Source organism: Gossypium hirsutum, chromosome D07 (genome assembly GCF_007990345.1).
Source record: "Gossypium hirsutum isolate 1008001.06 chromosome D07, Gossypium_hirsutum_v2.1, whole genome shotgun sequence".
Lineage (NCBI taxonomy): Eukaryota > Viridiplantae > Streptophyta > Magnoliopsida > Malvales > Malvaceae > Gossypium > Gossypium hirsutum.
Genome location: NC_053443.1, coordinates 346957 through 374090, shown reverse-complemented (window position 1 = coordinate 374090; position 27134 = coordinate 346957). Strand labels below are relative to the sequence as shown.

Sequence of the window (27134 nt, the reverse complement as noted above, 5' to 3'; positions counted from 1 at the left end):
GTTTTCTTCTTAGCCATTGATAATCAAGCTCATCTTACGAATTCAATTTTCTAGAAAATCAAGCAAGTCTTAACAATCCATCAATATTTACACAATCAAATTCATCTTAACAACAGATTGTACCCAAATCAACAATTTAACTATATTTAAAAAAATATTGAAATTGTCAAAAAGAAGTATTGATTGGTGATAGAGAAAATAACATTAAAATAAGAGGTTTTGACATCTAAAACATTTGTTGCCATAGAAGAAGTGTTGGAACAATTGGTAAATGATAAGTCCGTAGATGATCTTCAACCACATTCTCAACGTTTTTTATAATTTAAAAATTAAAAGGAAATTGATAGACTTGAAGATAAATTGAGAGAGTTTTTCTTTATTTTTATAGTTAAAATATTAATTAAAGAAAAAACTGAAATTTTAGTATTTTAATATTTTTCCTGTGCATGTAATACTAATAAGAGTAGTAATGGCCTCGTTTACTAGTTGTCGTCCATGAGAGTGGGCTTGGGTTGTTTTAAAAGAATCAAAAGCATCTTTATTTCTCTCTATTACTTTTCTTGAGAAACAAACAAGAAGAGGAAGGAAAAAGAGAAAAGTTACAAACTTTAGTCTTATGTTACAAATAACAAAAAAGAAAGTGTTTTGGACTAAATCTAGCTTTAGTCAAAAGTAACAAAAATGTCACGTCAACAATCGTTAGTAGATTAATAGAATTTTCAATGACAATTATCAATTCGAGCAATTATCTTAATTAAACTGACTAAATTGATTAAAAAAATTAAAATGGTCAAAATAATTAAGAACAAAATTATTTTAAAGTGACCCGACGTAGTTTACATATTAATTAAATTATTAGTTAGATATACAAAAATACTAAATATTTGCATTTAAATTTTTTTAAAAAATTAAATCATAAATTAATATCTAACTAATAATAATTTAATTCTTTTAAAAAATATAAAATCATTAATTAATATATAATAAAATTATATTTTTATCTCTCAAAAATTTATAATTCAATTATAAATCCTGGTAATTTTTTTAGAAAAAACCCATCTTTATCCGTTATCGCCGCGAATATTAAAATGATCCATAAGTTTGTACCCTAAATTTAAAGCCATATCTAATCTAGTATGGTTCCAAGGATTATGGTTGAACAAACACTGACCTAAAAAAAATAAAGGAAGAAATGAGATTTAATTACACGAGGCAAAGTTAGTTGTTGGGCTTCAACTTGTCGCTAACTCTTTTCGTAAACCACGAATTTTTGGGAACCACCAACTGTTTTGAGTTAATGCAACCATTACCCAATTTTCCTTTTGAAGGACCATAACCTAATTTTTAGTATCCCATATATGAATCACTTAAAAGACCATAATATTCTTTCTCATTTCATCATAGAATTAATTATGTACGTACCTTTGCAATTAAACCCTTATAAACTAATTCTATTTTAATGGTTCAGGCTGCTTATCAATATCTGCATTAATATCATAATCCTACATCATCACATGGACTAAAATTGTGGATAAAATAATTTAGGGACTAAGTTGAAAAAAATTATCAAGTTCATGGGCTAAATGTTGTTTTACCCCAAATATATTATATATTCATGCATAAGTTGGATTATAAAAAATCAAAATAAAACTTTAATTTAGTGATAAATTTAAGATTTTAAACATTGATATGAACTCAAATCCCATTATAAGTACACTTTTTGTTTTTTGAAATAAAAAATTTAAATACATTCGAATAATATAATATGAAAAATTATTTTTATAATTTTTCAATCGAATTAATACCTAATTGATTTGCAATACTAATGTATACGATGGTAAAAAAAGTTGAATTCGTCCGGTTACAATCAGCTCTATAAGATTTTCTTTTAAATGGATTTTATGGTTGGATCGATGTGTTTTATTATTAAAATATTCAGATTTATTTGGTATCAAGTTTAAATAAAATTTGCTCCAACCCTCTAATATATTTATGGAAATGTTTATTTATTGTATAACTATTTTTATATTTTCTAATTATAAAAGAATTTATAACATATATTTGAATTTTATAAATTTAAATATTGTAAATAAAAAATTAATGATAATTTTTTTCCTTAATTTTGACTTGATTGGACACTGCGTTTATTATGTGTTTAATGTAAGGGTTTAAAAAAAAAACTGAGCGATGACACTTGTACCATAAACCTATGACCAATTACATCAAAACCAGATATCGGCGGCAGAGACAAAAAGATTCCATGGCAATGTTAGAATTAGAAACACGTGTGCAAAGTTTTACATAATTGACGACAGACACTACTGAAAACTGATGCTACAATGCGAAAGAAAACAGCAGCTGGTTCTTTTTGCCAACTAAGCTAATCTGCCGGGGGATTTGTTATCTTCTTCTGCTAGCTCTTACTCTCAGGCAGACTACATACCTCCATGGTACAAAACCAGTGGCTAAACGAGGTTGTTCCTCGAAAACCGACAGCGCCCACAGGCCACTTGCAATGATGGGCTGTTAATGAAATTATGAGTGAAAGTTTTTCTGGTCAGTTTGCAACTCTACGACACGTTGATGGCTGCAGTTGAGCTTATAAGGCTGGCTGTAATAACAGGGTTTAAACAAAAACAGCCACAACTTATTCGAGGTTTGAATGTTTTGGGGGTGTGATGTATCAAGTAGTCAGTATAATGAGTAAGGGTGGGTTTGGATGGCGATTGGGTGCGGTGCGTATAGTTTATTTTTTGTTTCACACTACAGTATTGCTACAGTATTTAATCTCACTGTCACCGCTATTTTTACACTAACCGCAGGTAAACGCACCGCTCATCCAAACTCACCCTAAGATTAATTACGGAGGTGATTTGTATGCAGATGAGATTCCAACCATCAATTTGAGACATATACATAATATACTTATAACAGCATGGAGGTTGAATGTATCCATTTATGTTCTATCTTCACCTCACTTTAATTTAATTTAATTTTTACTAATATCTTTTTATATTTTTAATGATTTTAAATGCAAGTAAATATTTAAACATAAAACACATGAATTTTTTTATAACATATTATTACATTTTTACTAATCACGTGTACAATGATAAAATGATAATTGCATACAATAGAACAGGACGGGGTGTGACAAGCAATTACCATAATCGCTAAAAATTTCACTTTATTTGGAACGAATCAATCTAGATTTTGTTGTCCCTAAGTTAACTTGTTTGAAAGAATTTTTCAAAATGTCGTCTAATCAAATTCTCAACAATAATAAAAGATTATCTTTCTCAATAGAGCTATTTGAGTTGGACTCGAATTTTAATTACCATAAAAAGTTTAGATGAATGATGTAAATCTAAAATAGATTGAAAATGATATAAGATATAGGAGGGAAGGGGAGTAGTTGTTAAGTGATCATCATAAAACTTATCTCTGCCACATATATGTAAAATGGGGAGATTCAAAGGTGACCATCATTATAATTAACCCAGACCAACCTTTTTGTACTATTAATTAATAGCTTTTGGAGAAAACTAAATTGAGATGTGATAGGAGGAAATTGCTTCCCTCGACTTTGAATCATTATGGGTCCATCTTTTATTAATGTATGAATTACCTCATTCTAACATTTTGTTTTCTGAATTATTTTCAAAATAAAGAAATTGGGAAAACTAAATTAGGATAAAAGAAAGCTTAAGTAGTAAAAAATACATAATATATTATCTTAAACAAATAACTTAATTGATTCTTCTACATTAATCACTTCTAAATTTAATCCGCTTTCATAAAAACAAAAATTGAAAGTAATAAATTTACAGGCTGTAAATTGTAATATGAGGGCTACAAAACCAGTGAACCAACGGGCAACGGAACGGGGAACCACTAGCACCGTAAAAAGTACCCCACTTTTTAGCTTATCCAAATCCCTCGTTAACGACCCTGTCCCTCAACTGTTTGTCATTTGACGATGCGGTCCTTCTTTACCTTTGATAATAACGACAACAAATAAAACATCTGACAGTGCAATTAGATGCCTCCAGAATCAAGGTTTTACGTTAACCCTTAACCAAAAAAAAAGGTTTTAAAAATTGCTATAAGTGTCTATATTTTTCTAAATTTTAGAATTTAGTTTTTTAGTTAGTTAATCTCTTTATTTTTTAGATTTCAAATTTTAAATCCAACAGTTAACCCTATTAATATTTTTATTACGATTGATTACAACGTTATTTTTTTAATTATATAACTATCAAGTGAATCTTTTTATTTCAAAATGTCACATAAAAAAATTTAATAATTTAAAAATAAAATTAATAAATTTTATGCATATTTTAAAAAAATATATTTAAAAATAAAATTAATAAATTAATAAATACCAAAAATTTATTTTAAAAATTAAAAAAAGTATTTTAAAATTAAAAAAAATTTAAAAAGTATTTTAAAATTAAAAAATAATAACAAAGTATTTTAAAAATATTTTAAAATTTAAAAAAATTAAAAAATAAATATATTTATTATACCGGGCCGGGCCCGGGCCAAAAAAGTGGTGCCCGAGGCCTGGGCCGTTTTCTAAACAAGCCTCGTTTTTTTGCCCAAGCCCATATTTCGAGCCTATATTTTTACCCAAACCCTCCCATATTTCGGGCCGGGCCACCCGGCCCGTGAGCACCTCTAATCTACACTTAAATTAAATAAAATGATTCTAAAAATCTATGGCGTCATTTTAAATCCATTTGTGTTATCTGCTGCCAGCAGAGTAAAAAAAACTCCAAAAGCGGGTTTAAGCTAATGTCAAATGTCTTTTTTAATTATTTTATTACACCCTAAAAACAAATGACATCAACCTAGACCTAGTTGTAGAGCTTCAGTGCATAGGATAATAATCCTATCACATAATTTCTATAACTATCCTTATTTTAAGTAATTTGTTAATATGTTTATCAAATACAATTAAAAAAATTAAATGTTGAAACTTTTTATTTTCAATGGTTTATCAAACATACTCATATCATTTTTCACATTTTTATAGAAAAACAAATTTCTATTTGATTATTTTTATTTTAGATTATCAAACATATTTTAAAAAATAACGATTAAAAATATTAATTTAATTTTTTCAAAACATCTTTTGAATGACCAAGCAGTTAATTCCAATAAAAAAATATTTTTAAATTTAAATTGATAGCTTTAATTTTAATGCATATATAAACTTATAAAAGGAAAGGCATGCAGGTTAACTATAAGATGATTGATTATGAAAATGAAATTTACGTGTTCATCATGCATTTCAGTTTCATGTTGTTGAACTACTCTTCCCAATATATTATTATTATTATTTTCTTAGTCAAAATTGAATATGATTTGTTGAAGTTATGAGAACAAGTAAAATCATATATTTTTATTCATTTCTTCTTCTACATTTATTTCCTTGAACTCATCGCCTAAAAATAAATCATACAAATTATTCAAGATATAACACAAACTGCTGTTTTTAGATATAAAGAAATGGGGATATCTATATAGCTAGATTATTACAAGATAAGCTTCATTGTCGATTCCATATGATTAAAAACAACACTCCTAAATTTTGGGTATTTTTCTTTTATTTTAGAATGGATTATGGTCTAATTGAGACAAAATCAAGATTTAGCTTCCCATCTTCCACTTGCTTTTTTATATATATAAAATTGTAATTAATTAATTTCACGATAAAACGTATAGTTAATTGATTCATAGGTGGTTTCTTGGATTAATCATGATCATCAAATTAATATCACATCACATTTGATCATAGTTGTTGAGAGTTACTTCAAAAGCATTTATTTGAATAATTAGTATTGTTTGTTTTGCAAGGAAAAAAAAGTATTATTTAATTTATTTTTAATTACTTCATAAATATACATAACAGCTTGTATGGTGGAGTTATTGCTTTCAATACATTGTAATTCCTCAAAATAACTGTAAAAATAGAATGTCAGTAATGATAATATATTGCAAAGAAAAAAAATAAAAATAAAGAACACATAAATTTTTACGTATAAATCCTTTCGCGAAAAAAAACCACCGGCAGAGGAGAAGAAAATTTACTATGTCGAGTTCGAATAATTACAAGATTCTAATAGGAGTGTAGTAAGATTGAAATACCTTATTCTAATCAATATCAAATAGATGGAGTCTAATAAAGTTTAAAAAACCTTATTCTAAAATAAAATAAAAGAAGTGTAGTTTTATAGGAATTTTACTTTTACTTTTATTTTACCACTGTATTTTATTTAAATAAGGATTCGGGTCACTTAATTCTAACAATCTCCACCTTGACACGAATTCTCAATGAACAAGTTCTTCATCGCGAACTCTCAACGAACAAGTTCTCCACCTCTTCCATAAAACCCCTTAAGGGTTCAACTTCAACAATGAACACCAATCAAGTCTAAGCAATGCTCAAACTTGGTTATAGGAAGTGACTTAGTCATCATATCTGCAGGATTTTTATGAGTACTAATTTTGCTCACAACAATATCACCACGAGTAATAATATCACGAACAAAATGATACCAAACATCAATGTGTTTTGTTCTCTCGTGAAACATTTGATCTTTTGTAAGGAAGATAGCACTCTGACTATCACAAAATACTGTATTGATTTGAAGGTCTTCATTGAGTTCATTAAAGAGTCCCTTCAACCAAATAGCTTCTTTACAAGCTTCAGTAATCGCCATGTACTCAGCTTCAGTGGTAGACAAAGCAACTGTAGTTTGCAAAGTGGCTTTCCAACTGATTGCACAACCTCCGATTGTAAAGACGTAACCTGTAAGAGATCTTCTTCTATCAATGTCTCCAGCAAAATCAGCATCAACATACCCAATGACTCCATCTCTAGTTCTTCCAAACTGTAAGCAAACATCAGTAGTACCCCGTAAGTATCTTAAAATCCACTATACTGCTTTCTAATGTTCTTTACCGAGATTCGCCATGTTTTTGCTAACTGCACTGATTGTATATGATAAATCTGGACATGAATAAACCATAACATATATGAGAGATCCCATTGCACTAGAGTATGGAACATGTGACATGTACTCAATCTTATCATCTGATTGTGGAGACAAAGCCTAATGAAAGTTTAAAATGGGCTACTAAATGAGTACTAACAGGCTTAGCACTCTACATATTGAACCTGCAAAGAACTTTCTCAATGTACCCCTTCTGACTTGGGTACAATTTACTTGTTTTTTATCTCTAAGAATCTCCATACCAAGTATCTTCTTTGCTAGTCCCAAATCTTTCATCTCAAATTCTTCACTTAGTTGGGTTTTGACCTTTCTTATCTCTCATTTATCTTTTGCTGCTATCAACATGTCATCAACATAAAGGAGTAGATACACAAAAGAACATCACTGTTTTTCTTAAAGTAAACACAACTGTCAAAGCTACTTCTTTAAAATCATGAGAAGTCATAAAGGAATCAAATCTCTTGTACAACTGTCTTGGTGACTGTTTCAAACCGTAAAAGGACTTTTTCAGCAAGCAAACATAGTCCTTTTTTTTTCTGAGACTATAAAACCCTCTGGTTGTTGCATGTAAATATCCTCCTCAAGTTCTCCATGCAAAAATGCAGTTTTTACATCTAACTGCTCACGCTCCAAACCATGCATGACCACAATACATAGATGGACACCTAACATTCTTATGTTAATGATAATAATAATATGCATATATTATGAATAAATGAATTAAGATTCAATACAATATATATGATAGAAAATGATAAAAACACGACGAAGGCTTCTGGAGGAGGATATTGACCACTTGATACAAATAGCATCGTTTGGGCTCTAGCTTTGTTAACGTTTTAGTCATGTAGTAAATCCTTTTTTCAAAAGAAGAAGAAGAAGAAGAAGATAAAAACATGAATACTAAATAGACATTACAATTTTTTTTTAAACAATCTCAAATTTTAGATTCTAACAGGCATGAGTATTACATTTTTAAATTATTTACTATTTAGTTTACACTATTTTAAAAATTCAAATCTAAATTTTAAAATCCTAATTCCCATACATAAATGGACACCTAACATTCTTTTCAAAATACGTGGATAGGTTCAATAAATTTATCGCTTTAATCTTATATCTTTATTTCATTTTCAATAATACTTACCAACTATTTTATATTATTTTTAATAGTTTATTGTTAAATATTACAATATTATGAATCTACTGAAAATCATAATACCCAAACTATTTATAGCTAAAACTCAAGTTTATGGATGTTTAATTTATTCAAAAATAACGTGATATAATTGCGATATGTGAATTTTTAGTCTTAATATATGTATATGTCATGAATAAATTTTATTCGGTTCTTTATTTGTTGTTGTTTGTATTAATTTAATTATACATGAATATATTGTAATTATAAAAATAGAACTTATTTATTTTTACTTTTTTTACATGTATGAAATAGATCACATTTATATGAAACATTCGTAAAAATATTATGGAGGTATTATATTGGTAGCTAGTTTGTATTTTGTTCTCTCTACTAAAAAAATACGAAACTAAATATGTTAGATAAAAGAGCAAGTTAACATTTCTGTTAAAAAATTCATCCATTTATATTGTTAAAAATTAGGCATGTTAGATAAAAGAGCAAATAAGCCATTCTGTTAAAAATTTCATCCATTTCTATTGTTAAAAATTGCTCATTGTACTTTAGAATGAGGTACATGCGGCATTTCACATGTCACTATATGATTATTCTGTCAATCATACCAATTTTTAACAGTACAAATGAATAAAACTTTTAACAGAAATGATTAAGTTGCTTTTTGATTTTATGTACATGGATTAATTTATCTTTTTTTCAGTAAAAGGAAAAAAATGCAATATGATTTTTTTGTATAAGGGCCTAGAGTAATTTTACCATGAAACTTCCAATTTCTCAACAATTTTTGTGAGCAATAAATTTAATCGATAATTGAAAGAAAACATTAATTTAGGGTAAAAGAGTAAATAACAGAAAATACCATTTACAAAACCCCAAAAAATGAAACAAGGGAGAGGCGGGAGAGACAGACAGATGTACACTATAAAAGAGAATCGCTGGACTCGACTTTTCTACAACGCACTAAACCGCTGGCATCCCCTAAATACTCTTTTCTTTCATCAAAACTTAAATAATTTTTTTTAATTTTTTTATTTCTACTTTGATATTTTTGAAAACTCGAAACGAAATTTCAAAAACGCTAGGAGAGCAAGAGAACGAGACGAAGACAAAATTCGTTTGTAGATCGCAAGCCGTAGAAGTAAACAAAGAAGGATTTGCAGATCTTAAATCATGCTGTAATTTTCTCGAGGAAATTTTTTACCTTCATTGATTCGTTTCTATTTTCGCTTGAGGTACGGACGTGGAGGCTCGCATTTTCTGTTTGATCTATATATATATATTTATATATAGTTGAAATGTTGCTGCTCTATTTGGTTTGGGAGAAAGCAGAGGAAAAAAGTTGGATGTTTCTTTGTTTTTATGTTGTGTTAACTGTTGAGTAATGGTGGAAGCCACGAGAGATCTAAGATTTTTTTCTTTCTTTTTCTGAGCAAGAAAATGCAGCTTGAAATTGTTTCCGTGTTAGGTGTTGCTAATTTTAATTTTCTCATGAAATGGAGCCGGGAAATGTAAAAGATCGTCAATGGAATGTTCTGTTGTTTATAGTAAAGTTAAAACGTGTTTATGAATTGTTTGCTGTTTTTCTCTCACTTTCTTTTCAAAAAAATTTTTTTGGTTTGTTTTTGAAACTTTTATTGCTTAGATCTGCTTCGTTCCCCCCCCCCCCATTCAGCTTCCTTTTTGCGACATATTGTTTTCGCACTAGTTAAGAGTCTGTGTGTTGTATTTTCAATGGTTTCTCTGTTAATTTACTATGTTTTTCCAAAGATGATTGAAACATTATAGTATCTTTTAAGCCTCTGTTAAATCCTTCTTTTCTAACCAGATTTCCAGAGATAAATGATTTCTTTGATTCTTTTTTCTGTTTCTGGTTCAATTACGGAGAAAACTAAAAAGTAGATTTTGTGATTATCTGAATTTGCTAACGTTTTTGTTGTTTTTTGTTGGAATTATTCTGATTCTTTTATTATCATATATGATGTATGTTACAGTTGGAGAATGCTTCAGCTGCCTTTCTAAAAGATTGTTTCCAAAAGAGGGAATTTTAGTGGATAATAGAAGTTCTTTTTAATTCTCAAAATCATGGTTGCCACTGCTGCTACATCCTCATTCTTTCCCGTAACTTCTTCCCCTGACTCCTCTGACTCAAAAAACAAGAAGCTTGGAAGTGGATCTACTAACCTCGGAGGCATCAAGTCGAAACCATCTGCTTCTTCTGGAAGTTTGCAAGTCAAGGCAAATGCTCAAGCCCCTCCAAAGATAAATGGTACCACTGTTGTAACTTCTCCGGTTGAAGGTTTCAAGAACGAAGATGGTGCAGGTTCCCCTCATCCTCGGACCTTTATCAATCAATTACCTGATTGGAGCATGCTTCTTGCCGCTATCACAACCATTTTCCTGGCTGCTGAGAAGCAGTGGATGATGCTTGATTGGAAGCCAAGGCGGCCTGACATGCTCATTGATCCTTTTGGTATAGGGAGGATTGTTCAGGATGGTCTTGTTTTCCGTCAAAACTTCTCGATTAGGTCTTATGAGATAGGTGCTGATCGTACGGCATCCATAGAGACGCTAATGAATCATTTACAGGTTCACCAGCAGTTATTTGGCTAGAATGGATATATTGCAAAAGCTTCTTTTTTTATAAAGAAATTAATATACCTGCAGGAAACCGCGATTAATCATTGTAAAAGTGCTGGACTGCTTGGAGAAGGTTTTGGTGCTACCCCTGAGATGTGCAAGAAGAACCTAATTTGGGTGGTCACTCGGATGCAAGTTGTGTTTGATCGGTATCCTACTTGGTAAGACATACTTTCAAGCTCATGGTTTGCTCTTATAGCAACAATTCATGATACGACACTTTTGCTATCCTCATGTGGTTATGGTTTTATGTGTATCATCATGATGCTCTGTTGATACGTAAGGCATGTCTTTTGCTATTGACTAGTTGAGTTCTTCAAATCCGCTTATTTTTTGCTTGGACTTAGTTATGTCTGCTTTGCAGGGGTGATGTTGTTCAAGTAGACACTTGGGTCAGTGCATCAGGAAAGAATGGCATGCGAAGAGATTGGCTTGTCAGTGATAGTAAAACTGGTGAAGTTTTAACAAGAGCCTCAAGGTAGGGCATTGTTTCAAAAGTTTCTTCTCGTGCTTATGGCTGTATTTAACTCTTACCTTATGGACAAATGATGAGATGATCTTATGACACCTTTACGTGAGGATCACAATCATTTGTATTCTTTCATGATATAATCTGCACCAGTTTGTTCATCACAAGAAAATGTTTTCATTAGATGCATGAATTAATAGTTTAGTTCCCGAGATCCTGTTATGCGTGCCTGTACATTATTGAATGGTGTTTTGATTCTGGTTTTGGTGATCTGCAGTGTGTGGGTGATGATGAATAAATTGACTAGAAGGCTATCTAAAATTCCTGAGGAGGTCCGAGGAGAAATAGAACCTTATTTTATGAATTCCGATCCTGTTGTGGCAGAAGATAGCCGGAAATTAGTGAAGCTCGATAAAAGCATGGCTGAGCACGTGCGTAAAGGTTTAACTGTAAGTCCTTGCTTACCCTTCTGTTGGTACTCATAAGTGTCTTATAACTTGTTGCATTCTTATTTAAACTTTATGTTTTAATTTACAGCCTAGATGGAGTGACTTGGATGTCAACCAACATGTCAATAACGTGAAGTACATTGGCTGGATCCTCGAGGTAGACTTGCTCCAGTAAAACATTACCCCCAATTTTCTTTCGATTCCATGCGTTTTAACCGTAAAGTAATACTTGGTTGCAGAGTGCTCCATTGCCGGTGTTGGAAACTCACGAGCTTTCTTCCATGACACTGGAGTATAGGAGGGAGTGTGGGAGGGAGAGCATACTGCAGTCGCTAACAACCGTGTCCGACTCCAGTGTAGGAGACTTGGTGAATGTGGGTGAAATCGAGTGCCAGCACCTGCTGCAACTCGAGGAAGGGTCCGAGATTGTGAGAGGGAGAACTCAATGGAGGCCCAAGTATGCCAAAAGTTTTGGTAATGTGGGTCAAATTCCAGCAGAAAGTGCATAGAAGGAAAAAATCCCAAAATTTCTCTTATTGTGACCTAAGTGGGGCAATAGTCTGATTGCCGGGTGTCACAATGATTTATGTAGAATCTAATCATGTGTTCTATGGATATATATATATATATATTTATGCTTCTTTTTTATATATAAATAATATTATATATTCCTTTTGATTCGTCTTCATTGAGAACTAAAAAAAAAGTTGTAAGGTTCAGTGTAATTAAGTTCTTTGCCTTATCCAGTTATCCTTGCTGTTTCTAAAAACCTTGTCGGTTGGCCGACAAGCTAATTGGCTATTTGTCGAGGTAGAGGTTTTCAAAATTGGAAGCCATGTGAAATGGTACCATTTTTGTATACGAGGAATGCTTCTATTATCTACTATACTTGAAATCAAAATCTTTAATTTGTCACCGTCTGTACCATTTTGGCATTTCATTCAAGAATCCAAGGTCTTTTACTTATTGTTTTTATTTTATAATCATAAGAAACTGATCTTGTTGAAGCTGGATGGTATTTAAGTAAAATCTTACTATCAATGAAGGCTTTGAACTTTAAGGTTCAAATTTGGTCTAAATTTTTGAGTAAGAAATTCACTTTCACTTTTTCTAATCATTTGTTGGTCTTTTAAATTTAATTTAATTTATAAGCTTCAACATGTTCTCAATTGAATTATCAACATTTCAATATCATATCAATTAGATCTTCTCATTAGTATACCATTAGCTTGGATATTAAATACTAGTTCGAATCTGATGTGGGATATATCGAAAATAGATAAATCAAATTTTAAATCTGTATTGCATAAATAACTTAGATTTAATGTATTAAAAAGATAATGTACTTTTTGAAAGTAAAGCACCTTAAAAGGGGTAAAAAAAGTATATTAAAACCCAAGAGAGCTATGTTTTTTTAGGAGGAGGAGGATAGAATCAATCAAATAAAACGTGACAAGACCTTTTTAAAACAAGCGTCATGGAAACTCTGCAATAAAAAACACATGAAACCAAGTTCATGGTTGGTTGTTAAAGAAGAGGACTATTTTTTTTTAATATATCAAATCTAAAGATAGGTATAAATATGTTGAAAATTTTATCCTGATGTATACTTTATGCTACCACTTAATCTCTAAGCTTAGTTTTTAATGATTGAATTAAAACGTTAAAAGATAAAAAGATTAGTTTTATAATTTAATAACCTTTGAGAAATTGGTTGGAAAGATTTGTTATATAATGGGTATGAATATGGGCTTTTTTGGGTTTTAGGGCTAATGGGCTCAAGGCCTTTTTCCTTGTTTAGGTCCTTAAACTATCTCAACAAAAATTAAAATATGTCATAAGTCCCTATACTTTTCATAAATTTAGGATTTAGTCTTTATACTTTTATTTCTAGGAATTTAGTCTCTTTACTTTTCAAATTTTAAAATTCAGGCCCAGTTGTTGACATTGTTAAATTATTTTGTTAAATTCAGGTTCATTCCATCATCATTTCTTTTAATTACATTGAAACCAAGTGATTTTTTTATTTAAAAATGTCACCAACAAATTTATCCAAAAAAATAAAATTAATAGTGTTAATTGGACTTGGATTTTAAATTTTGAGTCTAATTTTCTACAAATAAAAAAAAAAATCAATTCTAAATTTGGGAAGAGTAGTATAACATATTTTAACCTATTTATCTAATACAAATTTTTTAGTTAAAAACACACTTAGAATTATAATCACAAATAATACACATTTAAGTTACTTATAATTAGAATCAAATCATTAAGTTAATTATATTTTGAAATTTATTGATAAATGTAGGATGTAATGATAAGACACATTGTACTCTTAAAGAGAAAATATAGGTTCGAATCTTAAAAGGCTACATTATTAAAAGGGACAACCATCTAAACATGAAATAAAAAATCATTAAAATGTAGAAGATAACTCACACATGTTTTGAAGCTGATGGGAGTTCCATTGGAATAAAGGACTTACATGCCCATTTGTTTCAGCAGAAAATGAAGAAAAATAGGTTATGATTCTGATGCATTGCCATCGCCAACACAATAGAGAAAAAGGCAGAGTTGTCCGTTAGAATAATGATGGTATAGCACATGGTAAAAGAAGAGGAGCCCCCATTCACCATTTCCAATTATTCTCCTTCTTAAACCCCGATTCTCAGTTTTATCACATCACTCTCACAATCCCAAAATATTCTTCACTTCCTTTTACTCTTTTAAATCATGCAATGAGATTGCAAAATAATGAAAGATGTAGTAATAGGAAACATTATATTTGAACTTCAAGTCCAAATCTTTTTGTTAGGAGTAGTGATAAACTTAAACAAACAAAGTGAAAATGGAATATACATTGGTTTTTTAAAAAAAAATTGCATAATCATCAACTTATCCTTCAACATTTATATCTTTTGTTAATTAGATTATGATTTTTTTTGAGCTAAAATTGATCATGAACCTTTTAAAAAAATACACAACTTACTTTTTAACAGAAATGTTGACTAAAGCATTAATTTTTCAATTAAACTGGAGCTAATATAAGAAAAGGTTAAAAAAGGAGTACAATTGAAGCAAACAAGCATGTCTTTCCTTCACTGAGTTTCGCCGTCAACTAGGAAAAGCATTGTTGTTGCTGTTAGGCTTGCTTCAATAACCAATCCTTGAGCTACACCCTTTTTTTGACCTAACTTATAATTCTGCAACCATTATTCACCTCTACTGTTATAAAAACTTTCATTATTTCTCTTTGTCACCTTTCTATCTCCCCAGCAGAAAAAATGGAAAAAGAAGAAAAATTGCGGGGAAGAAAAACGTGAAAAACCCCAAATTTAAAGAAAAAGAAAAGGAAAAAAAGAATGTGAAAAATTTGTGGGGTGGGGAAGAGTCGAAAAGAAAAAGAAACGATGAAAAAAGAACATGAAAAATAGGGAAAGAAATAAAGAACAGAAAATCATACGTGGTTTGAAGAAGTAGAGTGGTGAAGACAGAGAATGAAAATACAAATATTTTAATTTGAAACTATCATAAATAATGTCACAATTAGATAAGTGTGGCCAAGCCACCAAAATTACGGTCAAGCTACTAGAAAGATATGTGGTTAAATCACTTATAATAGCCCGATTTTTAGAAATGTTGAAAACAGTGGTACGAGACCATTAAATTCAGAAAATAAGCTCGTAAATTTTATTATTTAATAATTATGAGTCAAATATGATTTTTAAGAGATTTTTGAATTAATAATTTGTGTTTTATAAAAAATTATTAAGTCAAGAAATTGAGGAAAAGAGGTATCGAGACCTTGATGTTATAAATCGAGCCGTAAGTATTTTTATAAATATTTATGGAGTGTCAATATGGTAGTGTTAAAGTTTCGTCATAAAATTTTAACGTTTCGGCAGTCAATTAATTAAAAAGAACTAAATTGAAAAGATGCAAAATTTGCTAAAATGATTAAATAGCTTAACAATTAAATAAGAAAGGACTAAAAGATAAAATGGACCAACTTAAGTGGCAGAGACGGCATACCGTTAAAAAAATCAAAGATTTTTATGTATTTAAGGACAAAATTGGAATTACAATAAAGTTTATGTGGCCAAAATTTATTTTAAGGATTTCAAGACCATTTCTTCTTAAAATTTCGGTGGAAAACAGCCATGGAAGAGGGTTTAGAGCTTGTCTTCCATATTTTAGCTTCAAGTAAGTGTAATTCTTACTTTTTCATTGAAATTTTTATATTTTTAGACTTTTACAATTAGGTCCAACTTAGTATTCTACTAGTTTCTCATTTTTTTGAAAGTTTAGGAAGATACCATTGATAAGTTCATAAGATTTTTGTTATTTGATGATGAAATTGAGATGTTAATGGATGTTTAAAGGTGTTTTATTAAAGAATTTTGGATGAAAACATGTTTTAGGGATTAAGTTGAAACGTATTGAAATTGTGGAAAAATTCTGAAATTTCATGGAATCCATGGGCTTTTATTGATAGGTATGAGAATTATTAGGCTTGGATCAATGATTAAATTGCAAGAATTTCATTTTTCGAGCCTAGGGATGAAATTGTCATGTGTTAAAAGTTTAGGGTCAAAATGGTAATCAATATATTGCACTAAAACAATTTTGGGCAGCAGTAGTGTGCCAACTTTGAAAAATCACCAAAAATCGTGGGAATCGAATTAGAAGATGAGTAAAATATGAAATTAAAGCTTATTGAGTCTAGTTTCTCATAGAAGAAACGGTGTAAGTAATGAAATTGTAAATAATGAGATATAATAAATTTTGTGAGACAGAGTCAGAATAATTTCAGAATTCCCTGTTCTGACTTTGGAAAATCATTAAAAATTGTAAAAAATTAATTATGGGTTAAAATTTATATTTTTAGAATATTTAACAAGTCTATTTTCATGAGAAATAAACGGAAATACCATTCAAATTCTGCACAATTAGATAATCAATTTTTAGTGAAGAGAGGTCAGAACTGTCGAGCAGTGCAACAGGGGAAACTTTAAAGAATAAACAGTACTTATTGGATAGGTAAAAAATTCTGAAATTTTTATGGTAAAAATATATATGAATCTAGTTTCATGGAAAATTAACGGATTTTAATTTGGAGCTCCGTAACTCCAGAATAAAATAATTTAGTGACTCTGACTCAGATGGGCAGCTTTAAATTTACATGTAAGTGAGTAATGAAATTATGTATAATGTTATTAAGCGTGTTATATACATTAAGGATGTAGAATTGAGAGGACGAGGAGGACAATAAAATATATGAATGAATTGTGTATAAATGATTATATGCCCGATTATAATCGGTCAATGGTAAATTGAGTGGTAAATACGTATTGGTATTGAAAGAATTATTGCGGTATTGAAAAGCAATTGATCAAATGTTTAAGAAATTTAGTCATGGTGTATATATATATGTGTGTGTGTGGTAATTTTGATATATGGATGTATTTTGGTTGTGGATTGATCATGATGATAAAGGTTAGGTATATTTGGTCTATTAAGTGACATAATTGAGAAGTATGATAGGTGGGTCATTCTATGTGTGAGATGATGGTACAATTTGGCTTGGTTAAGTAAGTTAAAAGGATGATTATATCATTGAGGTTGCACTGATTAATTCGGTTTATGTGATGGAAATGTCAAGTACATTTGTCTTTGATGCGTGATGATTATTTAATGCCATGAGAATTTGTTTATTGGTGATGTTTAAAATGTATCTATATTTTGTTATATAACTTGTTTTGTAATTTATTTGACAAATGATAAAAATTAACTCAGTTACTATGTGAGGTGAATTATGATTTGGGTAGCACATCTATATTCTGCAATAATAGATAAAATATATTTATGTCATGGGTGAATGGTTAAACACTTGGGCTAGTATAAGGTGTATAGTTAGTAAGGTTAGTTGGTAATGAAGTAACATGTTTTGGTTTAACATCGAATAGAAAAAATTTGTACTATCTTTGTGGCTAATATTGATAGTTGTACGGGAGAAGAATGGATACTGTATATGTGACACTTAGCTTATGAGATATTGAGTAATTGATATATTACAATAGTTAAATATGAAAATGTGACGACATGAGAATATGTAATGATACGGATCAATTCAGGTACTCGTGATGAATTCAACAAGTAAGTGGAAATTTATAAATTCATACGACAAGAAAGTGAAAGATTGTGAGTATATTGGGCCACGTAAACCCTAATTAGCGAATCAAGAATAACAATTTGAAAGTTTTAGTTTAGATGAAATTTTACAACTCGGTTTAATATGATTAAAAGTGTATGTGTTCTGGTAATACCTCGTACTCTATTTCAGTATCGAATACAGGTAATGGGTGTTACATCACTAGATAAGACAAACCATTAAATTGTCAACACTTCCTCCATTACATAATTATCTCACTCCAATGCACATACAATCACTAACCATATATCCAGATGCACACAAATCATACATGTTATACATATTAGAACATGCTATTAACATGCTTTCAGAAGTCGTACAAATAAAAATAGAATATCAAAATTTATTTATATATATGTCACACATATCACAAAACAGACCCTACGAAGTAGTTAACCTCAAAGCATGCATCAAACACGGCTCTACTAAATTTTACTGAAAATGGGCCCACATGCCTGTGGGACTCACAAGGCCTACCTGACCTAGCTTGTGTAGCTCACACGGCCTAACACACAGGCGTGTGACTCACACGATTTGGTAGACAGTCTTGTGGCGTCGACAGTGAGTTTGTCCATTTTGCACTGTTCTCTATTTTTCAGGACAAAAGGTACACACCTTACTGATTTTCGAAGTCAACACAACAATAACAAATTTAGTACCTAAAAACGACAACTACAACCAACTCACTTAGCACGAAACAACTAAAATCGAAACTTCAATTCGACATTTACGCACTTAACAAGAATAACCCCCAAATTAGTATCGAATACTTACCCTTGACAAAGCAGCAACTTTTAATAGCACCTAAACCACCAGGGAATTTGATGTCCCACAATCATCACCTAGAAGAGTGTTCATCGCCCTAGGTGTGGCCTGGGTTCGAGTTGCGCTAATCGCGTTGGTTGTTCAGGCTATTTTCCTGTTATTGTAATTTACCAAAAAAAAATACACTCTACTTGTTGGACAACATCGCATAGAAGAATTGGGGAAGTTTTGGAGAGAAATTTTGTAACAGCCTGATTTCGACCCTAATCGGACATAGTGGTTTCGGGACCACAAATATGAGTCAAAAAAATATTTTAATATTTTTGTGTGTGTTTATTATGTGTAAATTTGATTGTGTGAAATTTTCGTGTCTTAATTTTATCGTTTAAGTGACCGATTAAAGAAAAAGGATTTAATCGCGTAAATAGTAAAAGTTGCTAACTAATTGTTAAAGTACTAAATTGATTTGTTCTTTTAGTGGTAGGTGTTTATGTTGTAATTATACCATGAGTTATATTGATGGACGGTTATGTATATTGTATATAAACTTGTATATTGAATTATAAAGGTTATTTTGGTAATTATATTAATTATGATAATATAATAAAACATAAAATAAAAACATCACTTGCATGTTCATCTTTAGTAGCTGAAATTAGCCAAGGAAAATAAAAGAAAAGAAAAGCTACATTCGACCTTTTTCTTGCTCAATTAAGGTATGTAATTTGTTCGGTTTTTGATAATTTTTACGTTTTTGAGATCGTTGCTAAGTTATCTTCAAAGCCCATGTTTCAAAATTTGAAATTTATGATGATTTTGTGTTTTGACATTGATGATAGCTTGTGATTTTTGTTGTTTGATGGTGAAATATTAAAGATATGTGAAAGATTAATATATTTTGTCTTTGAATTTTTGGTGAAATTGAGTAATTAGGGTTAAATTGTGAAAATAAATTTTTGAGGGACTAAAATGATAAATAAATGAAAAATATGGACTTGTATGGACTAGGGTAAAATTCGGCCTAAGCATGGTATGTGTGAATTTTGTGTTTTATGTAATAGAGACTAAATTGTAAAAAGTGTAAAATGTTAGGGGTAAAATGTTAATTTGCTCATTTATGTGTTTTTGGATTAAATTGAATGAATTAATGAATAAAAATGTTAAATTTGAATATGTTTAGATCAAGAAACGAAGAAAACATAATTGGATCGGGGGAAAACGAAAGTAGTCGAGTAGTCGATCGTGTCCGTCGATATCTGAGGTAGGTCGATAAGCATTTAAATTCTGTTAAATTCAATTGGTATATAGTATATATATGTGATAAATGGAATTATTAAAGATAATGTTAGTCTTGGCCGAATGTATTTGTTAAAATAGGTAAGTAATTGAGTTCGATTCAAATAGTATTTAACATCTGCAAGCCTGTACGAACCCTAGAAATGCATGAGATTTTTCTGATAAATGTTTTCGTGTAAGACCCTGTCCGGGACAGCGGCATCGATCAGTGATTACATGTAAGACCACGTCTGGGACGTTGGCGTTGTATAAATCTCTTGATTATTCGAGTATCCTATTTAATTTCGAACGGTTCAATGGGCAATGATAAATGAAGATCAGATATGAAATTGAATTGCATATTCAGGTATGTGTTTGTTAAATGTATGTTTACAAATAGGTTAAGTTGTTATTTATAATTATGGAAAGTATGTGAAAATGGCATTTGAATTAACTAAACCCATATATATGTATATAAGCTGTTGATTCGGCCCTTGTTGAATTAAATGTTGTTCAATGGAAAGGTTATAATTATATATATAAGTTTATTTTCGATTATATAGCTTGAGTTTGAAATCAAGGTATGAAATTATAATGGATGATGTCTTTATATATGGTATGGTATATAATATAGGTTATATTAGTTAAATGTTATATGTTATGAATAATAAATATGCTTAAGCTTATGACTTACTAACCTTTAAATAGCTTACGGTGTATGTGTTTTGGTTGCTTTTGTTTTATAGATTTTGAGATTGTTACGAGCTCAGGAATTTGTCAGAAAAGCTCATCACACTATCAAATAACTATGGTATTTTAAACTAAAACTTCTTTTGAAACTATGACATGTATAAACTAGCTTTGAAGGTTGTTTAATTCGAAGATGTATATATTAAAGCCTTGCGAAAATGGCTTAACATCTTGTTATGTTTGGTTTTGGATTGAATTATGAATTATACATGACTTGATAATAGTTAGTATTTTATGGATAGGATTTTACATGCGAATATTATGTGTGGTTTATTTGGTTGGCATCAAAATGAATATATGATATGATCTATAAATAGAAGTATATTTGTAAATGTTGGAGAGTAAAAGAATGTTAAGTGTTCGGTTGTATATTGATTTGGTTTGAGGTGTGATTATAAAATTTTAAAGGGTTTGTATAATTCATTGAGATGTATATTTAAAAATGTTAATGCCTATGTACATGTTTGTGGTTGTTTAATTTGTTTGATAGGTTAATGAGATTACCAAGAGTTATAAAAGTGATATTTGTTTTGCATCTTAGATTAATGTGGTAATGAAATGGAATGTGGAATCGGGAAGTGAATTATGTTTGAGCATTTATTGCATGAAAATGGTTAATTCGATTATATGCATTTAAATCGGTATATGAATTGTTGTTTAAACATTGGTTTTTGATAGATAATTTGATTAGTAAGAATAGGTTTGTTTTGGGCGTATAATGTAATAGCGATAACTTATATACATATAATAGGACATATGTAATTCGGTTGTATAATTAGAACATGTATATTTGTTTTACATTTGGGAGTGAGTTGATTTGGTTACAAGATGAGCTAATTACCGAACACCTGTTAAAATATTTTGGATGTTGTTAAAAGAGATATATGTGTGAATCGACATTAGTACGTATAAGGTACTTTCATTGTATAATTTGGTTTCGGTAAATTATAAGTTTGGCTATGGCATACGTTTCTTTTCTTGTATATGTGCATATTTTAGTTAGTTAAGAATTAGACTATAGCTTGTTTTATATATATAACATATGTGTAATTAATAACCATATTATATTTGGCTAAACATAAATTCAAATTATATGCATTTATAATCGGTTTTATAGGTAAGTATCAAATTGGCTATTATGTGTTTGTATTTTTTTTGTTTTGAATAGGTGAGTCATTAAATTCGTTAATTATATGACTTAATTATATAGCATATTTAGTTATAGTATTTAATTGAAATAGGCTTGGTTATATTAACATAAAGTGCTATTGATTAAATAATTTATGTCTCAATGACTGAGTTTGTTTATGTAAAAAAAAAATAAATTTTGGAGACTATGAAATTATGAAAAGTTAAATTGTTTAGTCTATTGAATTTGGAAATGTTAAAATGTACATTATTTTATTTTATTTTATTTTTTTCCGTTTAATTAGTTTGGATAATTGAATTAAATTATCTTATTTGTTATTTATTTTTGAAATAAGCTTAATATTAAGTAATGCTTCACAACCCCAATCCGGCGACGGATACGGATTAAGGGTGTTACAAATTTTTTGGGGATAATTTCTAAAAAAAAAAAGAAAAAGAAAACTACCCATATCCCACTAAATCCCCTAACTAACCATTATAAGATTTCTCAGAATTTAATTGAATCCTTACCATTAAACCAACATATTTATTTTTGTCAACAAATCTCCAGAATTTAAAGATAAGTCAGATGCTCAAGTTAAGAGTTGGGACAAAAATAACAAAAATTTAAGGGGAGAGATTTGAACATAGGACCTCAAGCACATAAACAATTTTAATATATATTTTTAATTTCATGTAAATAATGATGTAGATAAAAAAATGACACGTGGTAGGTTTTATTAATTGAAGTTTTTCCTTAATGGAGATAATGATAGGGGCCAATAATGGTTACGAAATTATAGTTTAAGTATTTGGTTCGACAAAAAAAAGTTTAGGTGCTTAACTTTAAAAAGCATTATAATTTGAGGGTTGTTTATTCAATTAAGCCTTGTTTTTAATACATTTGCGATGACAAAAATGAAAAAAGGGTTAATTGCACAAAATATATTAGTTTATCACTTAAATTTTAAATTGATCACTAAATTTTAAAATGTTTTAATTGAGTATCGAAATATAGTAATAATATTATATTAATCAAATCCTTCTATTAGTTTAATTATTAATTAGGTGTTAAATTTCAGTTCAAACTTAAAGGGTATATTTAATGTGTGAATAAGTTGAATTTGGCATGTTTGGGGAAACTCTCAATAAATTAAGAGTAAGGGCAGAACTTAGAAAGAGCTAGAGTGGCCTTGGCCCTACAAAAAAAAAAAAATCCTTAAGGCCTTCAAATATTTTAAACTTTTTAATTGAACTGTCTAAAATTTTCAAAATATTTCCTAAAATTTTCATTAAACCCCTATTTTTTTTGAAAATTGTAAATAAGCCCTAAATTTTTTGAAAATTGTAATTGTACATCCCAATTTTAAAAAAATTAATTAGACCCCAAAATGTAATGCCACATCCACAATTGTTTAAAGGGTTAATTTTTAACATGTTAAGTTCATGTTATAGATATTTAAGGTAACATATAAGGTGTAAGGTAAGGACTAAATTGTAGAGAGGACCTAATTGATACGAAATTTGTGATGAATTTAAAAATTAAAGTGGGGGTGAAATTAACCCAAAGAAAAAGGAAAAAAAAACGGTTCCTCTATATTGACCAAAAGAAAGAAAAAAACGCATCCCCCAGTATAATTATTGCCATTTGCTAGACCCGCTCTCCTTCCGTTTTAACTCTGCTTTTTTTTTTTTGCACTTTTTTCGAACATCGAGATACCTCTCTTTTTCTTTTTTATTTATTTATTTATTTATGGATTCTTACCAGACATTTGTTCTTTGCTCTGTCTTGATCACTTCTTACGAGCCGCCGACAATTATTTCTTTGTGTTTCGTTTCTCATCTGTAAATCCCACAATGGTGTTAAGTTTCAGCTCTGTAATTTTAGTTTCAGTTTTAATACTGAGTTATGGAGTCAACTCAGAACCGGTTCAAGACAAGCAAGCTTTACTTACGTTCCTTTCAATGGTCAAACATGAGAACCGGATTCAATGGAACTCATCAACTTCAGCTTGTGATTGGGTCGGTGTCGAATGTGATGCTACACGGTCTTTTGTTTTCACTCTCCGGTTACCTGGTGTGGGACTCGTCGGTTCCATTCCACCTAAAACGATCGGTCTTTTGAACCGACTCCGGGTCTTAAGTTTAAGGGCGAACCGTTTATCCGGTACCGTTCCGGCCGATTTTTCCAATTTGACTCTGTTGCGGAGTCTTTATTTGCAAGAGAATCAGTTCACCGGTTCGTTTCCGTCTAGCTTGACTCGTTTAACTCGTTTGGTACGGCTTGATCTTTCTTCTAACAATTTCACCGGTCCAATTCCTGTCGGAGTCAACAATTTGGCTCATCTGACTGGTCTTTTCTTGCAAAACAACACGTTTTCCGGTTCTCTTCCGGCTATCAACTCTGACGGTTTAGATGATTTCGATGTTTCTAATAACAACCTTACCGGTTCAATTCCCTATACCTTATCTAAATTCCCGGCATCTTCATTCGCCGGAAATATCGGACTTTGTGGGGGTCCACTCCGGGCATGTAACCCAACTTACCGTAAAAGTTCCGGGCTTTCCACCGGCGCCATTGTTGCCATCGTCGTTGGGTCTGTACTCGTTGCATTATTGTTCCTACTATGCCTCATTCTTTTTCTTTGTAAACAGCAAAGACGGCCGGATAGAAAGGAGAAGCCAGTTACGGAAGAGACACGGGCAGCTCCGCCCGCGGAAGCGGGGACTTCGTCTTCTAAAGATGACGTGACCGGTGGGTCAATTGAAAGGGAAAAGAATAAGCTGGTGTTTTTTGAAAGTGGGGTTTACAGCTTCGACTTGGAGGACTTGTTGAGGGCTTCAGCTGAAGTGTTGGGAAAAGGCAGCGTAGGAACGTCGTACAAGGCGGTGCTGGAAGAAGGGACGGCGGTGGTAGTGAAACGGTTGAAAGACGTGGCGGCTAGTAAAAGGGAATTCGAAATGCAAAAGGAAAAGTTGGGTAAAATCAAGCATGAAAAAGTGGTTCCTTTGAGGGCATTTTACTACTCCAAAGATGAAAAACTGCTTGTTTACGAGTTCATGCCTAACGGTAGCTTGTCTGCTCTGCTTCACGGTGAGTTTTCTTTTTTATTTGAATTCATAAGCATGCAAAAATTGGCTTACATTATTAGGGTTAATTGCATTAGAGGTCCTTCATTTATGATTTAAATTTTAAATCAATCTTTAAACTTCAAAACATTTTAATCGAGTCTTGAAAATATATCGTATCAATTAGGTATTTCTTTCTGTGTAGCCGTAAATTAGAATGTTAAATGTTAAATCAGATCTGACATGACATGGAGTGTATGTGGATTGAATTTTAAATGCATCTATATCTATTGCTTAAAGAGCTTTAACCTACATGTTAAAAAAAATAATTTTTTTTATTTTTCTACCATCATCTCTACTCAACCCTTAAATAGATAGAAAAATATTTTTTCTCCCTCTATAATTTATAAAATCTTAAGTTAGTATATGGTAAAATTTATATTTTACCCAATAATAATAAAATTTTTATTTAGTCTCATAAAAAGTTATAAAGATATAATAAAAATACCATTTAACAATATAGATTTTAATTTTAAAATTTGATAACATGTTTTAGAAGTCATGAATAATAAAATACATGTTGGTTTGAATATGACTTTGACAAGTTGGGTTTCCCTTTTTGGTCAAATTGAAAAGTTGATATTGACAACAATGGGTCTCCACTTGTTACATTTATGTTTCTTTTCCCTTTTTCTACATTATATTATGTTAATTTGTTTGGGTTATAGTGGGGGGTTTCATGATGGAAGAAGAATTGATATATCATTTAAGACATTTTTTCCCTTTGGGGGAATGGATTCATTTGCATCATTCCTCAACTTTCTTTGAATTTTAAGTTTAAAACAAAAGTAGTACTTGTCTTTTCTTTTTGGTATTTTTGTTCTTATTTCTGCCACTACCATTGCATTATGCACTTCTTCTCCCACCATGTTTAATGGTATGTCACATCAGTAAAACATGTTTTCATCAAATTTACGTACATGGAATTATATTGCAGGTAGTAGAGGCTCAGGCCATACACCACTGGATTGGGACAATCGGATTAAGATAGCATTAAGCACCGCTAAGGGTCTATCATACCTCCATCTTTCTCAGGTCGCTCACGGCAACATCAAGTCCTCCAATATCCTTCTTGGACCAAACCGCGAAGCTTGCATCTCCGACTACGGTCTCAACCCGCTCTTTGGCAACACCACTCCGCCTAGTCGTGTTACGGGCTACCGAGCACCTGAAGTGCTTGAAACACGTAATGTTACGTTCAAGTCCGATGTTTATAGTTTTGGTGTTTTGTTGCTAGAGTTGTTAACAGGTAAATCACCTAGCCAAGCATCATTAGGGGAAGAAGGGATTGATCTTCCTCGTTGGGTCCAATCGGTGGTTCGTGAGGAATGGACAGCTGAGGTTTTCGACGCGGAGTTGATGAGATATCACAATATTGAGGAGGAAATGGTGCAACTGTTACAAATTGCAATGACTTGTGTATCGGTGGTTCCTGATCAAAGACCTGCCATGGTAGATGTGGTACGCATGATTGAAGATCTGAATAGAGCTGAAATCGATGACGGATTACCACAGTCATCTGATGCTAATACTCCGCCTACCGAATCAAGGATTCCACCTACATCCGCCACACCTTAAAAGCATAATGTGAAGGAAGAAGAATTGCCTCAAATTTGTGTTTGTCTTATTTTGTTTTTTTAATTTTTATTTCGTTTCTTGAGTTTATTTGCATATCATAATATAATTTTGCAATTAGATCAGGGGGATTTTGAATTGATTTTGGAAGATGGATAGTTTTGTATATTATATTATAATACATGTTATGCAATATATTTTAAAAATCCATTATCTATATCCACCTTAAAAGTTTTTCTTACAATGATTTTTAGAAAATGGACTGATAAGTGAGTATTTTTTTATCTAAAAATATGACAAAAACAAAATTGTCAAATTTTTTAACACTATTAACAATTGGATTTAATTTTTAAATATGAAAAATAGAGGGACTAAAATTCAAATTTGTGAAGAATACATCGACTTATGACATATTTTAACCTTTATACTACAAACAAATATTATTAATATATTTATAATTGTAATATGTATTTATTATTAAAATATTAATATTAAATATTTTTAATAATATATGAATAATATTATTTAAAATTTATTATTGAAATAAAATTGTAATATTAAATAATTT

The 27134-nt window shown here is 30.5% G+C and overlaps 2 protein-coding genes and 1 long non-coding RNA gene across 3 annotated transcripts; all 3 read left to right on the top strand.

Annotated features, from left to right (window-relative positions):
- The first annotated feature begins 9064 nt into the window (after nt 1-9064).
- On the top strand, nt 9065-12409 carry LOC107933005 (palmitoyl-acyl carrier protein thioesterase, chloroplastic-like). Its single transcript, XM_016865141.2, has 7 exons — nt 9065-9410; nt 10170-10764; nt 10843-10976; nt 11180-11293; nt 11562-11733; nt 11822-11890; nt 11973-12409. Exons 2-7 carry the CDS (start codon nt 10261-10263, stop codon nt 12240-12242), a joined length of 1263 nt encoding a protein of 420 aa, XP_016720630.1. The 5' UTR covers nt 9065-9410; nt 10170-10260; the 3' UTR covers nt 12243-12409.
- A 3428-nt stretch (nt 12410-15837) lies between these two features.
- Nucleotides 15838-20967, top strand: LOC107932987 (uncharacterized). The gene is made up of 3 exons (XR_001693537.1): nt 15838-15936; nt 19890-19970; nt 20731-20967. It is a non-coding gene; the product is annotated as an uncharacterized lncRNA (long non-coding RNA).
- Nucleotides 20968-23486: 2519 nt separating this feature from the next.
- LOC107933021 (probable inactive receptor kinase At2g26730) lies at nt 23487-26716 on the top strand. The gene is made up of 2 exons (XM_016865157.2): nt 23487-24956; nt 25929-26716. Exons 1-2 carry the CDS (start codon nt 23720-23722, stop codon nt 26567-26569), a joined length of 1878 nt encoding a protein of 625 aa, XP_016720646.1. The 5' UTR covers nt 23487-23719; the 3' UTR covers nt 26570-26716.
- Nucleotides 26717-27134: the final 418 nt, after the last annotated feature.

Bases quoted from the DNA above. Each gene is read 5' to 3' on its own strand.
- LOC107933005 (XM_016865141.2), top strand. From the start codon at position 10,261: ATGGTTGCCACTGCTGCTACATCCTCATTCTTTCCCGTAACTTCTTCC. The intron at 11,294-11,561 runs GTAGGGCATTGT...GGTGATCTGCAG, and splicing joins GTTTTAACAAGAGCCTCAAG to TGTGTGGGTGATGATGAATA. The intron at 11,734-11,821 runs GTAAGTCCTTGC...TTTAATTTACAG, and splicing joins ACGTGCGTAAAGGTTTAACT to CCTAGATGGAGTGACTTGGA.
- LOC107933021 (XM_016865157.2), top strand. From the start codon at position 23,720: ATGGTGTTAAGTTTCAGCTCTGTAATTTTAGTTTCAGTTTTAATACTG. The intron at 24,957-25,928 runs GTGAGTTTTCTT...ATTATATTGCAG, and splicing joins CTTGTCTGCTCTGCTTCACG to GTAGTAGAGGCTCAGGCCAT.